This window comes from Rhinolophus sinicus, chromosome 4 (assembly GCF_057876585.1).
Source record: "Rhinolophus sinicus isolate RSI-liver-muscle chromosome 4, RSI-T2T, whole genome shotgun sequence".
NCBI classification, from domain to species: Eukaryota; Metazoa; Chordata; class Mammalia; order Chiroptera; family Rhinolophidae; genus Rhinolophus; species Rhinolophus sinicus.
Genome location: NC_142504.1, coordinates 34924271 through 34940976, shown reverse-complemented (window position 1 = coordinate 34940976; position 16706 = coordinate 34924271). Strand labels below are relative to the sequence as shown.

The following is a 16706-nucleotide window of genomic DNA, read 5'->3' as shown; positions in this document are numbered from 1 at the left end:
ATATTTCAATGTTGTAAATCTTAGAGTACATTCCAAGAGACAAGAAAAATTAGAGTAGCAACTTTCATGCTTTTCCCCCCCCAAAATTCTACATAGTTTATAATAGAAAAAAACAATTAAGAAGAAAATACATAATCGTGGGCAAATAGAGCTTGCATACTTAAAAGAATAATGTCTAGAGCTATTCCTTTTCTGTTATATCTGGATGTATTTTTGCCTTAATTTATAATTTTGAACGTATTTTTATTAATTTATAAGTATGTTTTGTCAAGTATATTCAGGAGTTCTGAAAACCTAAAAATTAATTTTTAATGAATACAGCTAAGAGAAATTTAAATAAATCCAATGATTAATTTTACTATAATGATCTATTTGTAGTATTTTCATCTCATACAGAATAATCCTAACCTGCATTTGCACTTGAAAAACACAAGATAACTGAAATTGTAATAGGATTGGTTAATTGCGTTAGTTTAGTGTTTTTAGTTAAAGTATATTTTTAGTTAAGATTTTTCTTTTCGTTAATAGATACATATGTTTAATGAGAAAGAAATTAAGCATTTAACAAATTATGGACATAAATTCCTCCTAATACACAGATATGTTTAACATAAAACAGAGCCTAGAAGTAAAGATAATGATTCAATTGTGGTTAAAAATGGGGGTTGGAGGATCACGCAACTGCATAAACAAAAAAAATCCACCCTCTTATCTTACATTTGCTTTGTTCAGAATGTAATGGTGACTTTGAAGTAGAAAAATATTGATTCATCATGTTATAGCCAGAAGGATTTCATACATTTTCCCTTTTTTCTTGTAGCACACTGATTTATGTCAGTACATGGACAAGCACCCCGGGGGACTACATCCAGATAATGTGAAGGTAGGAAAAGATCTTTTTAAGCCGAGGGTTAGCATTCTTCATGTGTATTTTCTGAGCCAAAGCCTAATTTCTACCATAACTTTTTCTTTTTTTAAATTTTTGAATAAAGGGAAATAATTTGAAGTGAACTATTGCCGTTGTTTCATTTAGTGGTTACAAACCATGTTTTAACATTAAATATTTTCACTGGAGTATTACTGTTTAGATCTTATCCTATTTTTCCTTCATGGGAAAACATTTGCCAGGGTTGAGTGAGATCCATTCGAATGCTATGGTAGCACTACTTTCAAAAGAGGGGAATCTCAGGTATCTCTACCTTAGAACCCCATACTGAAGTACCCTTTGGTTTCAATACAAAGTATTATTATGATCCAAAATAGTCTTGTGGTGAGTTCACAGTGCATACGTTTCATTTGTATGTACAAACAGATATTCCCTACTGCTCTCTTTCATTTCTTCCACTACAAATTGGATTACTATATGTCAAAAGAAGTTAAGTTTTTAATAAGATTTGACTTAACAACTATTTTGGGAAATTATCCCAAAATTTCAGGCTTAAAAGAGCAGTCTCTTTTTTGGCATATGTTAGGGAGTTAGAAGATTCCAAAGTTATATCTGAACATTTAATGATGTGCTCACATTTTGTAATTCAAGTGAACTGCATTTCACGATCCTGAGAATCAGTTGAGTACTATAGACGTATCTGAAGTAAAATTATTTGTCTCAGTTTCTTCCCATTCATTATCTATACACCACTCTTTGCAACGTGGCATGTTTTTTTCTTTTGTGCTTTTCCCTTTGCTTATAGAAGTATATATGCTGATATGGAGTTTTGTGTGTTTATTTGTTATTTTTTGCTCTATAAAAATGTTATATTATTTTTAACCTAAAACATCTCATGCATTTCTTTTAAAGCCAATACATAACTGTGTAGTTCAATCTTTCTAATAACTGCCTATTAGTACATAGTATGAATAATTTTCAACTATTTCTTATTCACAGATCTTTGGGTTTCCAGAATGTTAGTGTTATGAATGATTTTAGAGTAAATGTTAGTATAAGACCTTTAAATTCTTATTTCTTTTGCATGTCTAGTTAATCAATTTTCTTTACTAAATAAGAGACGTGATTTCAGTTTAATGAATTTGACAGGAACATTTCCTCACAAGGTTGTAAATTGCAGAACTGTTTTTCTCTATTCTCACTAACATTGACTGTAACCAATCATTTCAGTTTTTGCTATTCTGATGACTGAAAATGGGATGTCTTTTATGTTGATGTTTTCTTAACTGCTAGTGACATTGAGCATCTTTTCATACATTTCTTGATCATTTAAAATTCTACTTTTATAAGTTGTCTGTCCTTATATATTGTTCATTTTTCTGTTGGGGTTTTCTTTTTTTAATAAGTTGTAGGTGCTTATTAATATATATGGCATTAATGAGGGGTTTTGTGGTGGTGAGTTACGAGGTACCATTTTAAAATGTGGGAACTTGTATCTACTCTGAAAAATTTTGTTTTAAAAATAACTAATAGAATTGATATGTACTTATTATCTTTGCTGATTTTTTTCATATATCTCATTTTTTGTTGTTTTTTATTTTATTGATAGATTTCTTTTAGATTTTTTGACTATTCATTTTTCTTCAAAATCTGTATTCATTGACATAGATTTTTAGTAGTTAGATTGGGGGAGAAATTGTAACAGATAAAGAAACTTGTTTTATTAATCTTGCCCATGTTTACGTCCAACTTTAAACATTGATATAATATGAACATAAATTTTTTACATTGAAACATCACGAATTGTCTTATTTATACATTAAATGTCCTTTTCTTAGTGTTGATTGGGTTCAAAATTAACACTACAGTACATCCTTATTCTTCTTTCTCAGTTTGACCGTGGGCATCTGTAGAGAGCCCAGTTAGAGACCTTTAGCTTGGGGAAGCCCAGGGAATTCACAGCCTCAGTGGAAATCAACAACTACTCTAAGCTAACTTTGACTTCCTGACTTCCAGATTCAGTGACAGGATTGAGACCGTGTTTCCCTGAAAATAAGATCTATCCAGACCATCAGCTCTAATGTGTCTTTTGGAGCAAAAATTAGTATAAGACCCGATCTTATTTTACTATAAAACCCTAAGACTGAGTCTTATATTAATTTTTGCTCCAAAAGACGCATTAGAGCTGATGGTCTGTCTAGGTCTTATTTTGGGGGGAACATGGGATTAAAGAGCTGAATGTACCTTTTTAAAGAACTAGGGCATCACTGGATTTTTATTCTTGCTTGGTTTTCTCACCACCTTCTGTGCGTCATTATTTACGGGCTAGCATTGGTTGAACATTTTGTTGGTGAAACAAAGAAAGCTCATTTCACAAAGCAGCTGTATGTTTACTGTCCTTAGGCCTGTGTCACTGGTGGTTTCTGTAGTATTTGTAAGTTCTCTTTCTTCCATTACTTTTTATTTTTCCTTTCTCTCCTAATGGTCATGGGGAGATTGATCTCTGGGTGGCTGATTTTCAGTAACTAGGCTGCAATTCTTGATATTGTATTCCAATAGTTCTTATTCAAGTTTCATATTCTTTTCTTTCACCCTTTGGTTGTTCATCATATTTTACATACTTAGTGTTTTCTATCTGTATTCCAAGTCCAGATTGTATTTGGCAGTAAGTGGATTTACTACTGCAAGAGTTTGTGCCTCCTAGGGTGTGGTGAGAAATTTAATGGTGAATGAGATGTGCAGTCAGCCTAAAAATAACGTCTCAGAAATTAGATGCGACACCACAGCAAGTCTACATATTAGTCATACAGAGCAGGAATTGTTCCTTATTGCCACTCAGAAGTTGTTTAATGTGGTCACAAATTGATGCCTTACAACATTTCTTGCTTTTGAAAGAGCATGATATGATTTACCTCTTCTTATGATGTTTTGAATCACTGAAAGGCAGCAAAATATGTTGATATACGGGTACTCCTTTCCCCACAGCTATTGAAATCTTGGCTCCTTGAGGAGTTGCCAAAATACGTTGGACAGTCTCAGTTCTTGAAATATTTAAGGGTATGAGAAACCTCAGTAGTCATCTAAGAGGTCTTTAAGTTTGGCTCCACAGCAAAGACACCAGCAAAGCTTTAAAACAAATTATGTATATATGTATATATTTATACACACACACATATATATGTGTGTGTGTGTGTGTGCTGCCAAAAAATGTATACACATGACTTGTATTTTGTTATTGGTATATATTGACTATTACAATTTTAATATAGTTTTTTCTTTTTTAAAATGTGTATAGATATTTTTGGCACCCTCTGTGTGTGTGTGTGTGTGTGTGTGTGTGTGTGTGTGTGTGTGTGTCTGTTTTCTGTCTTCTCATCTCCCAAAATCAGAATCAAATTAAAAAGAAAAAAATCATGATGTAGAAAAGGATGGGCATTTTCTCAGACCCAAGGCTGAGCGTGTCGGTACCTCCCAGGACCCACAGTCTCCTGCCGCTGTCCCTGTGGCCCTGCATGGCTTTGCCCCCAGCCTGGAGGACAGAGTGCTTGTTAGCAATCCCGGCCTGTTGCGTCCCACAACCTTCCAGCCTCTCTGCCTCCACTGCTCCTCTCTCTGTGGTGAGGGAGCTGTGGTGAAGTGTCTCCAAGAGTGGCAGGGACTTGGATGAAGCAGCGTTTCTTGCATTGGTTAGACAGAGAAATATAGGAAAGAGAACTTCAAAAAAACTACAATTAATATTCTCAAAGAGGTAAGAGAAAATACTACATCCATCCAGAATATGTTATTGTTTCAAAGAATATGTTTTGTTTAGTGAACAAAAATAGCTTTGGAAATTAAAAATATGATGACAGTAATTAAAATTACAATGATAAAAAAGGGTGGAAGATACAATTGAAAAAGTGTGGCAGAGAAATGGAGCATAAAATACAAATCTGAAAAATGAGAACGAAAATATCAAAAAATTAGAAATCCAGTCCAGGAGTTCCAACATCTGAATAACTGGAGGAAATAGAGAGGAAGGAATCATTAAAGTAATAATCATTAAACCATACTTTTTCAAGAAGTGAAGGATGTGAATTTTAAGATTCAGAGGGTTCGCTAAATGCCCTTATAACATTTAATGAAAATAGACTACAATACTGTTATTATTACAGAATTTTAGAACACAGGCTTCAAAGAAAAATCCTACGAAAAGGAACCAGGCTTACCACAAAGGATCAAGAATTACAGTGGCATTAGACTTTTCAGCAGCAACACTGATAGCAGTGGGATGGTGGCTTGAAAATTCTGATGTAAAATGATTTCCAACCAAGTATTCTATACATGCTATCAGTGAAGAGTGAGGGTAAAATAATTATTTTCAGATGTTCAAGGACTTGAAAATTCTGCATTCACCCTCAGGAAGCTACGTGATGATGTACTCCACTAGAGCGCAGGGCATATGCCAAGGCAGAGAAGTCCAAAAAACCAGGTAACAGAGGCCACACAGAAGAAAGATGAAGGAGATTGCCAGAACAATGATGAAAAGAACCCAGGATGACAGTTATGCATCAGGCTGGGAGGGTAACACACCAGTCCAATTGGAGCATGTCAGAAGTCTCCAAGAGAGTTTTCCAAGAAGATGAAATTGTTAGGTAGAACACCTAATGTGTTTGAGCAGATTTACAAGATGGGAGAAGAGTTTCGTGTTGTATTAGTGATAACTACAAAGAGAACTAAACAAAGGCAAACAAACCAACAAACAAAAGAACTAGATCCCTATTAACACCAGGAAAAGCAAATTATTGTGCAGGGGGGGAAATATTCATATTAAACTTAATAACTCAACTGTAAATAAAATTTCCATGATCATAATAATTTAAAGATTAAAGGTTGATATAATTTAAAAAGAAAAACATCTCTTTAAGTGATTCTGCTGTAGCCAAGCCCATTCTAGGAGTATCATCCTAGAATTGTCATCCGTTTCAGCTGCCACATTTTACATAAAATAAAAATCAGGATCATTGAAATAAAAAAGGGTTTTTTGACACTTTGTCCAATGTTCTTTTTCCTACACTGCATGATTATTACATTCAATTCCTGTAATTAGCTTATTATTTGTGACTTTACATGCACTCAGTCACATAGATTTATCATCATTTTCCTATTGAAGATAATAGTTTCACCTTCTCTGAGGGTATGGGAGGTTAAAAAATAGAAAATAGCTTGTTAATGCCTGTGTTTTGGCATCTGAATTGCAGTGCACAGACGCAGACAGCCCTTATTACATGTTGGTTTCCATGGGAGGCCACTCAGCTAATTATGCACTGACTTTTCTTCACCGTTTGTCTGCTTAGAGACAATACAGTCCTCCAGTGTTACATTTAGGGCCTACACTGCAGGTGAAATTAGTCTCAAAGAAGGCTGACTATGACAAAGTGACATGTCCCACGGGTATTTCTGTTTGACGTATTACCATATTTTTTTCACGTGGTGATATTTATTGTCACTTAACTCTATGAATGCAAAATGAAGAACATAAGAATAATATTTACTAAGTTAACAGCTGTTCATAATGCTGGGCTAGATGTTAATTAAAAAAAACAACAACAACAGTAACAACAGTTGAGCTAAAATAAGACCTTGTAATGGTTTTCTGTAAATTTAAGGAGATGGGAAAACCAGGTGAGATAAGCTATTATCTTTAAGAGGAGATGTTCTTTTAATAACTCTAAAGCTCTGTATTTGGCTAAATAGTTCATAGATCATTAAATGATTAAAACATATTCAGTATTTATTATGGTGAACAGAAGGAAAGCAGAGTGATCAAATTGTTTTGCTTCTAAATTTGGCAATTTTGACTTTTAGTTTCATCATTATGCAGCATGACTATATAGAAACATTTTAAACAGCCATCTTGGATTCTACAAATATACGTATCTGTTTATATTTCACATATCCTTGTTTATTGTAAAAATGTGTGGTGTCGCGCACCTAAGAATTGAGGAGATCGTTTTTCAGTGTGAATCAGGTAAAATTTCAAGAATTTCAAAGGTGATATGTCATTGAAAAATGAAGGGAAGAAAAAGAACAACTGGAACAGCACATGATTTGCAATTTCATAACAAAACATGGAATATGTCACAGTAATTTTATATGAATTCCCAGCAAAACATCTGTCAAAGCTTTGTTTTTCTTGATGTATATTCCTTGTAAGCACTGGAATAAACTCATAAGAAAAATTGCCAATGTTCCCTAAATTTCTAGAATCACTTTGTGACTTTAATTGCCTACAAAATGGGTCTATTCTCAATATGAAATAAATATTTGCTATTAACTAGTGGTTTGTTTCTTAGCATAATATCAATTTTAGACAAATGGGTAATTTTAGCAGTTAATTACTTAGAGAGCAATTTAAAACCTGAATCAGAAACCTGAGGACATTGGCCTTGTTATAAATATTTATGATGATTAAAGATGTAGCAACCATTTGCTATAACATGATAATTGGTATGTAGGAAATTTGTTAGATTATTTTTTTTTGGTAGGTTAGTTTATTTTTTCCCTCTTTAAAAACCATTTGCTGTGAATTTTATTGGGGTTTGGCCATCAGAGTTGAACTGAATGCAGAACTTGTAATACTTCTTCGTTTTATAATTCTCAGTGATTTATAGATTCATCATTGAGTTAAAAAAATGACTATAACATTCTAAATTTCATCCTTCATTCAGTTTTTCTTGTGTTCTTTAAAAATTGATAAGCATAAGAAACTGAAAATTAAGGTTCATGGAAACAAAGATTACTTGATGCTGTCTCCAGCTGATATCCAGAAATGTAGATGCTTGAATCTTATTACCACAATGAAATTGGATCTTCCTATGTTTTTATGTAATGTACCTCCATTTCCATGTTATTTTAATGAGTTTTCTAGAAGATTCCTTGCAAAAGCACATTTCCCTTATTTTTTTTTTAAACAAAACTGTTTTGGAATAATCCAAAATAACCAAAGTAACTCTGAATTCTCTGAATTATCTGAAATCCTATTGGTAGAAAGCTGAGTTGTTTTATTTCTTATTTCAATATTTATATTAAAAAGATGTGAGGATTATTATGATTGATAAATTGCTGTTTTTCTTTCATAGTCCAGAGAACAAGCAGGTGTATAACAGACAGAACAATGTTATGCCAAATTAAGATTGTCTTATACAGATGGCACTGAGAATTGAGTCCTAAATGAGACTATCTAATGTTCAGATCGAAAATCAGCTAACACCTGATTTTCTCCATATTCTGAATTAGAGCTCTCATTTAGCTGGTAATGATTTCCAACTGTGCAGTACTGTATCACAGAGCTTTTCCTCATTCTGTATTTTGGGAAATATAATTATTTTCATGACTCCTTTAAAGATTGTTTTAAAATTTTGACACCTATTCTCAGCACCTGTCCAGGTTTCTTTTGAGCCTTCAGAGCCTATTTTTGTTATAAGAAAGTAGTCTTCCATATCTAGAAAGCTGCATTTGTGAATGTATGCTGCTCTCTCCCAACTACAGAAAACGATGTTTTGTGTGTCACGTCATATTGTGTTGGACTTGCGGACCAGGTCTAAGTAGTGAATTTCTGGTTAACATGGGACGCCTGTGTTGAGCTGTTCAGAATATGTCTTTTGTATCCTTGATATCATCTGCTGATCTGCTTGTAACAATTTGGATCAGACAAAGGAATCAAGGCAGCTAATTAAACAGCAGACTATTTCCTAGAGGTGCTTTGAAACCCAGTTTGAAAAGAAATCACCCCAAAGATTGATGAAATAACAATCATTGGAAGTATGCCATGTGGTATTTTAATTGTCAGATGGAAACACACAGTTTGGGGAGTACCCAGGGGGAATAGACCCTCCTGGGTTTCAAGCTTCATGCCATAGACCTTGCCTCTCTCCTGTTTAAGATAGATCCTGCATTTGACCCCTTTGTTTGCATGTTTTCAAGACAAACATGAGGACCCAGGAGGGAATTCAGCAAGAGTAACAGAGCATACACACGCTGCCAGGGGGTTTCTGATTGTCTTGGGCAGGTACAGCCTTCATGTGACTAGCCAGGACGTCTCAGATAGTTTCTCATTAATACATACATTCCTATTACTTGAGGCCTCTGTGAGAAGATAGAGAGGTGTGCTGATCATATCTATCCAAACTCAAAGTGTTTCCTGCATTCCGTTTGAAATTTATTTTTCTCTGTTACAGCTTGTACACGTGAGCTTCCCAAGACTCTTAGACTCAAGAGTCATCCCACTCTGCTTCTCTCTCTCTCTTTTTTAAAAACATACTTTAGCTTTATCAATTGATATTAAGACAATTCATGTTAATTTAGTGTTTGAGATGTTACTTTAGACAGTAAGACCGTTTCTAACTCTATTTATTCCTTTTCATTGTGTGTAAAAAGGAATGGCCCTGGAGTTGGGGGAGAGCAGCATACTTGTACGTTCACAAATGAAGCTGAGTAAAAAATTCTATTTCATGCTATTTCTTTTCTGTTCTAAAAAGTGTGTATCAGTCAGGTCAGTTGTATAATTCTGAACTATACTGACAAACAGAAACGTGACAATGACAATGACAGATTTTAAGATTATATTATTGAAATTCTTGGAAACAACTGTTTCAGTTTTTCTCTGGGAAAATTATGGTGGGTAACTAACTATTAAAGCCAATAGCTTAAGTTTGATCATCTTGTTTCTACTCAGCGAGGGAATGTTTCTACTAATTTTAGGCTGCTAACCAACTTTATTAAAGAAGATCCTCCCCCCTCCCCCACTTTCTTCATCATACATACAAACCCTAATAACTTGGAAACCTACTGGCTATATTAGAGCATTTTTCAAGGAACTTGGCAAAACAAAGAGCTGTCTTACCATCCTCATTTGACTCCCTGTAAGTATCTCAGCTCTGGTGCCCACGGCTTCCATCTGCCTGCTCACTTAGGTGGCTCCGTGCCCGGAACAGCATCTTGGTTGATAGCCACTGGAAGAAAGGGCAGAATGGGAGGCCAGCTTACCTGGTACGCTCAAGGATCTCAGAAAGTGTGCACAATCTTTCCCCCAAGGGCTTGCCTAAGTACCTAAAATTCTCATTTTTTGAGTTATTTCTTTCCAGAAAGTTATCATCTTTAGGCATAGAACATGAACATTCAAATATCTTAGATAATATAAATGAAATTATTGTTCCATGATCTAGAGGTGTGTCTCAGGACCTTGAAACAGAAAGTTGAATGGAAGAACTCAAAAAGGACAAAAAGTGGCAAGACAAACTTCTCATGCTATTCAGATTTTCCAAGAGCTGTACCTATCTACAAAGTACATGGCAAAAAAACGCACGTCTCTGACCTGTTGCCCGGGCATGAATACTTGTGTCTTATACCATCCCAGTAGCACACTTAATGCTGTCAAGTATGTCCAAAGGGATGCATAAATTATACCTTAATGTTGAATATCTAGTTATATTTTTGTCTCATTTATATCTTTGTATATAACCTTCTAAGTATCCTTTATAAAAAATTCAACAGCTAGAATTGCAGTGATGTTTGTAAAATAGAAACTGTCTGGGTAGGAATTATGTACATTGTATTACACATTAGAATTTAATATTTGCATTAGACATTTGCAAGTTTGAAACTCAATGGAATGAATCATGATGAATCATTCCGTGGCTTTGAAAAACTGAAGAACACCTAATGTAATAAAACCATTATCTGATGCATATTATAAATATTTTGACATTTATTAGATATTTTGAGGTCTCAAAGTTCTAATTATTTTTCATTTCTAGAGAGTTTGATGCCTGGGTAATTTAATATTTGTGTAGTCTATGGGTTTTTAAACAATACAGTGTTAAACATGGAGCATATTATTTGAAGTATTTATTAGCCATGTATAACTTTGCTTTATTTGCCAGTGTCACATTTTCCAGCCTGGGTTCACACAATGTATAACTACTTTAGTTCATATACTTAAAAAAAAAATCAAATAGTACAGAAGCAGTACTCTTAATTATGGGTGTCTGAGCCAGACAAAAATGGGTTGAAATAACCAGTATTACCTCTTACTTGCTATAATGTATGTCCCGTTGGCCAATTCATTTAGTTTCTCTGAATCTTTGTTTCTTTATCTATGAAATAGGGATAATCATATCTGTCTGGCAGAGGTGTTGGGAAGATTAAATTATCTAAATGAATATAAAACACTTAGTGCAATGTCTGTCAGAGTAAGCACTTAACAAACGGCAATTACAGTTGTTTGATTTGTAGAGTCCCTTCCATTTCTGTTAGTCATAAAATTATGGAAGGATAGCAATATTACAACAGGAATAATTATTAAAGGCATTGAAGACTCAATTAGTTGTTTTCAAGATGAGAAACCTAAAATATAGAGATGTTAAGCTTGGTCCCCAGGTGGCAGGAAAGTAGCGTAATAAGTGTTTTGTAAGAATTGATTGTGTGCCATAAGGAGTGGTGTCCATTGCTAATAGTTTTAGTAAGCCTCCTGTAAGCCCTAAGAGACCCTGAACATTCCTTAAAGGAAGTCGACCAATGCCTTGAAGATCTGCAAGATTTTCACTGTGCTTAGTCTTATATTAAGTGAAACCACATATATTAAATAATGCATGCATTTCAGACTATTCCTGGGACCTGATGACTCTAAACATTGAGACAAAGAGCATCTGATTAAACATCTTTAGACTTTAAAAGGGGCGAGGGAGATTATAAAACCAGTTGCTGACTGCAAGTGCCAGTAATTCTTGTGAGTAATGATTCCAATAATGAGTATTTTTTATCAACTTACCCTGAAAGTTTGAGAAAAGGCCTTATCTTGCTATTTTTTACCTACTTAAAGTCTTGAGTGTTTCAGAAGGGAATAGATGAAGAATTGAGTCTATTCCTAAGAAGGCTATGCCGTGGCAATGAGAATTTGAGTTGCTTCTTATTGAAGACAACAAGACAACTGGACTATAGATAGACCTGCTGCTGGCAGAAGTGTCCCCATTCACCGTATCATTTCTATGTAAGGCATTTTCCCATTGGGGTTTTTGTTTTGTTTTTTTAAAATTAAAGTTTATTGGGATGACAATTGTTAGTAAAGTTACATCGACTTCAGGTGTACAATTATGTATTACATCATCTATAAATCCCATTGTGTGTTCACCACCCAGAGTCGGTTCTCCTTCCATCACCATATATTAGACCCTGTTTACCCTCTTCTAGAGCCCCTCTCCCCCCTTACCCTCTGGTAACTCCTAAACTATTGTCTATGTCTATGAGTTTTTGTTCCTTCATTTTTTTGTCTTGTTCTTTTGTTGTTTTCGGTTTTATATACCACATATCAGTGAAATCATATGGTTCTCTGCTTTTTCTGTCTGACTTATTTTGCTTAGCATTATACTCTCAAGATCCATCCATGTTGTCACAAATGGTACTATTTCATCTTTTCTTACCGCCGAATAGTATTCCATTGTGTATATATACCACAACTTCTTTATCCGTTCATCTATCGAAGGACAGTTTGGTAGTTTCCATGTTGCACAAAGTGAACATTCAAACTACAATATAAATCTTCAATTATCTTACTGAAGAATTTGTAGGACTCTCCTTTAATACAATTGAATAGACTATCCTGAGGTGACAAGTTATTCTTAGGAAGATCTTATGGCTACTACAGTAAAAAATAAATAGGAAGAGAGTCTCAAATATGTTAATTTATTAGCTCCAGGATACTAGCTGTCTTCTGCCATGTTATTTATTTCTAAGAGCATTTTAAATAGCAAAAACAGAACATCAAGAATCATAGGCACATTACATAACATGCTAATTGAGAATTTTGCAAAGTTGGGTTCAGTTAATAAAAGGACTTTGATTTTATTGCGTGTGTAACTGTATTCATCTGTGTATTTATTAAGCATCAACCTGATTTAGGATAATGAGGTGTAGTGGAAAGTTCACAAGCACTGTGTGATGGTTGGATGGATTTGAGTGAGTTTCTTGTGCATTGAGAACTTTAGTTTTCTCCTTTGTTTAACAGAAAAGGAAAAATACAGGATTATGGATGGAAAGGATTAAATTATATATGGAAAAGTACTTGGGACAGGCTTGAAACTAGAGTAAGCCTTCAGTTAGGATTAGTCCCCCTTTTCTTTTTGAGGCCTGAGAGCCCATCGATGGTTACCAGGTTTTATTAGCAAATATCAAAGATGATGATGATTTTTTCTCTGCTTGTGACTCCTTCCTCTTTGGTGACCCTTCTTGTGCTCACAGTGTCCTCTGGTTTTCACAAAGACCAAGTATATCTTGTTGTATGGTGATTTATACAATAACCAAGTGAAAAGGCTTTCTCAGACATTTACGTGGGAAAGTTAGATACTTGCCTGCTTGTCTGCAGGAAGAGATCTCCAAGACTTGAGTTCTCAGGGCATTCCCAAAGAATATTCCGTAGGACAATCTACGTAACTCAGCATGGCTGCTGCTTCCTTACAGCTTCCCCACCCCCAGCCAGAGTGCACGTTCTTTTAAGCACATTAAAATGTTATTTTTAAAACACCAAATTTTCTAATATTTTCAGTGAAGTCTTCTATTGTCCTCTTGCCACCCATAATTATTTGATGATGAATTGGTCGATTTACAGATTCATATATTCTCTTCTTTTCATTTGTTTAACTTTTTCTTCTTAGTTTATCTAGTGATCTGCTTGCTTGTTTTCCTCAATATTTTCCTTCAGAACAGTAAGAGGTTTGTCATGTAACACATCCTTTGAACTCGTGCACCTAGTGAATGATCCACTAGGTTTTTTCTTAATATTTTTTGTGTAATAAGCTGTTTTCAGCGTGACAAGTTCCCTATGAGTCACCTCTTCCACAGGCTAGTCTTCGGATAATGGCAGGATCAGTTCTACATTTTTGTTGTCATTAGATCCTCCCATCTCTGTGCCCTCAGTATCCTCCGTTTGTGTTGCTGTTACAGTGCAGACGTCTTTAAGCAGTAATCTGTATGTGTCCCCGTACCCTGTAGACCGTGAGTTCCTCGAGTCCAGGGACTGCATCTTACATCCTATTCCTCTGTGCATCCCTCTTGTATAACAGCACCAGGCACATGGTTGGCACTTAATAAATCCTGAATGAATTCATTCCATGGGGAGTCATTCTTACTTTGTGTATTGCTCAAAGATCTAAACATTTGTTTGGGGCTATCACTTAATGTTTGGGGCTTAGTTTGTTTGTACAATTGTAATTGGAGTGTGTCATTACATCTTTTCCTAACACTGATTCTCGTAATTTCCTTTAATATGGTACCCTATTTGAATAGCTTCTGTATTAGCGTGAGGATTATATATTTTCACTAATTAGTAAAGGTATTAAAAGAAGAGCCCTTGGGACTGCCTGATCTACCCACTTCTACCCTTAGCTTCTAGAGAATCCCATTTTGTTGTTTTCTATCTGTGATTTTTGTATCTGCTTCATCCAGATGTCTCTAAATTCAGTTCAGAAATCACATATCTGGTAGAGGAGTGTCAGCTGTGTACCCAGGTTAGGGAGATGGTGAAGGCACACTGTCTGTGGGAGGGGGGATAATACCATATGCGTTGACGTCTGCAGAGGCTGCCACAGGAGCACCGAGGAGAATCTCCTTGTGAAGACCTGTCCAGGGAGTGAAGGCCTTGGGGATGGTCAAGTAAAGCTTCAGGGTGGAGTGATTCTTGAGGCGATAACTAAGATATACATGGAGCTCAGAGGCAAAGGGGAGAAAGGGCTTTTCTCTCAGCAGAGTCAAGAGCAAGGGCAAAGTGTTGAACAGCAGTATGCTCTGAGTGTGGGAGTGGGTGAAATTGCCTGGAGTCGGAGAACGTCCAGTGATGACGCCTGAGCACTCAGCTGGAATCCGGGCTCAGCTCAGTGGCCTTGAACGCCCTGGTCTTCAGTGCCTGGACTTCATTCTGTAAAGCTGCTTCTGTATCGACATTTTGTATTTCTGGCCAAGACTCCTAAGGGCATGGACGTTAGAGTCCTTGCTCTGCTGTGTGACTTGGAGAAACCACTCAGTTTCCTCCTCCCTAATGAAGAGATGATAAAAGTACCTTCTTCACTAAAATTGTGATATAAATTAAATCAGGTCATATTCGATGATGCGTAGAGTGGTAGTGACACTTGGTGTCTGTGTGTTAAACTAAAATAAATGCATTGCAACGGTTAGACAGTCATATTCTGAGAAGTCTCTCCTATAACCCAAACGTGAGTTAGCACCCTGCCGATGCCAGACTGTCGTTTCAAAATCAGCTTATTTATTTATTTTATTAAATTTACTGGGGGACATTGGTTAATAAAATTATGTAAGTTTCAAGTGTACTATTCTATAATACATCATCTGTATACTGCCTTGTATGCTCATCAATTACGTTTATTTGTTATGTGGTCTGCCTTTGTGTTTATTATATAGTATTTTTAAACTTTTGAAAACAAAAAGTGGCCTTATTTGCTCACTCTTTCTCCTGTCTAAACTGAAGGAATATGGATTTTCTTAGAATTTGTAAGCATCAGGCTTCAGGATGCAGGGGCTATTAGACATGAGGGATGAGGTTGGAAGCGGCTGGTGATGGTGGTGTCTTTGCATCTGCTGCACAGGAAAGGCTGAGAGGACGAGTCTGAGAGAAACGTTTGCTTACGGAGGTTCTTTAGCCACTAATTTAATCGAGGCTAACACAGATCAGACTTTTACTTTGTGATGCTTAGATTCTGGAAATACTGACCCTAGGCCTTTACTTCTCCACAGCGTATTATCACATACAGAGATTTTGAAATGAATTCATCTTACTGTTATTTCAAGGTATATGCGCTATAAACAATTTAGTTGGCAAAAAAAAAAAAAAAAAAAAAAAAAATTTAGTTGGCTTTTATAGCCCCCTAGTTAGTTGGAAAATATTCCATCAATGCTACCTTCCAGGATCCTCAAAGAGTTGCCAGTCTTTTCCATTTGAATATTCTGGAATCCTATACCATCAATCTTTGACAACTAACTAATTTAAAATTTCCCTGACACTACATTTTGTTACTAGCTGACTATATAGACTAGGACACTAATGGCACTTAAAACATTTGTTTTTATTTTTGTTTTAGGAGATTTATTTTTTAAAAACAATGTCAATTAGGATTATTTTGACGAGTAAATGGTTAAAAAAATTCCCTTTTTCATAAAAAGAATATTGGAAAGCCTAGTGAAGCACATTTTTTTTTTTTTTGGCCACAAAATAGAAATATGTGATAGATCCAATATGAAACTAAACAGAGAAGGCCATCAGTCACTTTTTAAAAAAAGTATTACTCTTGAATTCTTAATTTCTCTGTTTTCTGTGTTTGTTTTCCCTTTAGGATGAGTCTGCTCTGTAATTAGTGAAGGTACATGTCTGTCTTTAGGCAACAGCCTAATCTCTGTGGCCATATGTGCAAAAGCAATATGATTACAATGTAGTATTAATTGGACCATGTGACTGTTTTTGTTTTAACTATTTGAAATCATCTTATCTTTTCATTCCTTAAAGCATGTTAATACGCATATCCTTGGGTACCATGTTTATGATGTTTCCATGGAGTTAAATATGTATACATTCACATAAACCTCGTAAAAAATAATTCTGCTTTTTATAATGTTATGAATGGGTTGTTTCTCTGTCTCAGACATCAGTTTAGCCTGAGGAAATCAAATTCTTTACATTTTGCTTAATTTATAGAACAGATTGGCTTGTAGATCTCTGTGGCTGAGGACATACCACTCTGGGTTAACATAATGAGTTGTTAGAAATTTTCAGATTTAG

General features: G+C 35.2%; 1 protein-coding gene across 4 annotated transcripts in view; it reads left to right on the top strand.

The window, feature by feature from the left end:
• The window catches only part of CDK14 (cyclin dependent kinase 14), a 547463-nt gene that overhangs the window by 264063 nt on the left and 266694 nt on the right, over positions 1-16706 (top strand). For all 4 annotated transcript variants that reach the window (XM_019716536.3, XM_074340704.2, XM_074340703.2 and 1 more), the window contains one exon: positions 821-883. In XM_019716536.3, the coding sequence (XP_019572095.1) occupies positions 821-883 (63 nt within the window). The remainder of the gene's footprint in view (positions 1-820; positions 884-16706) is intronic.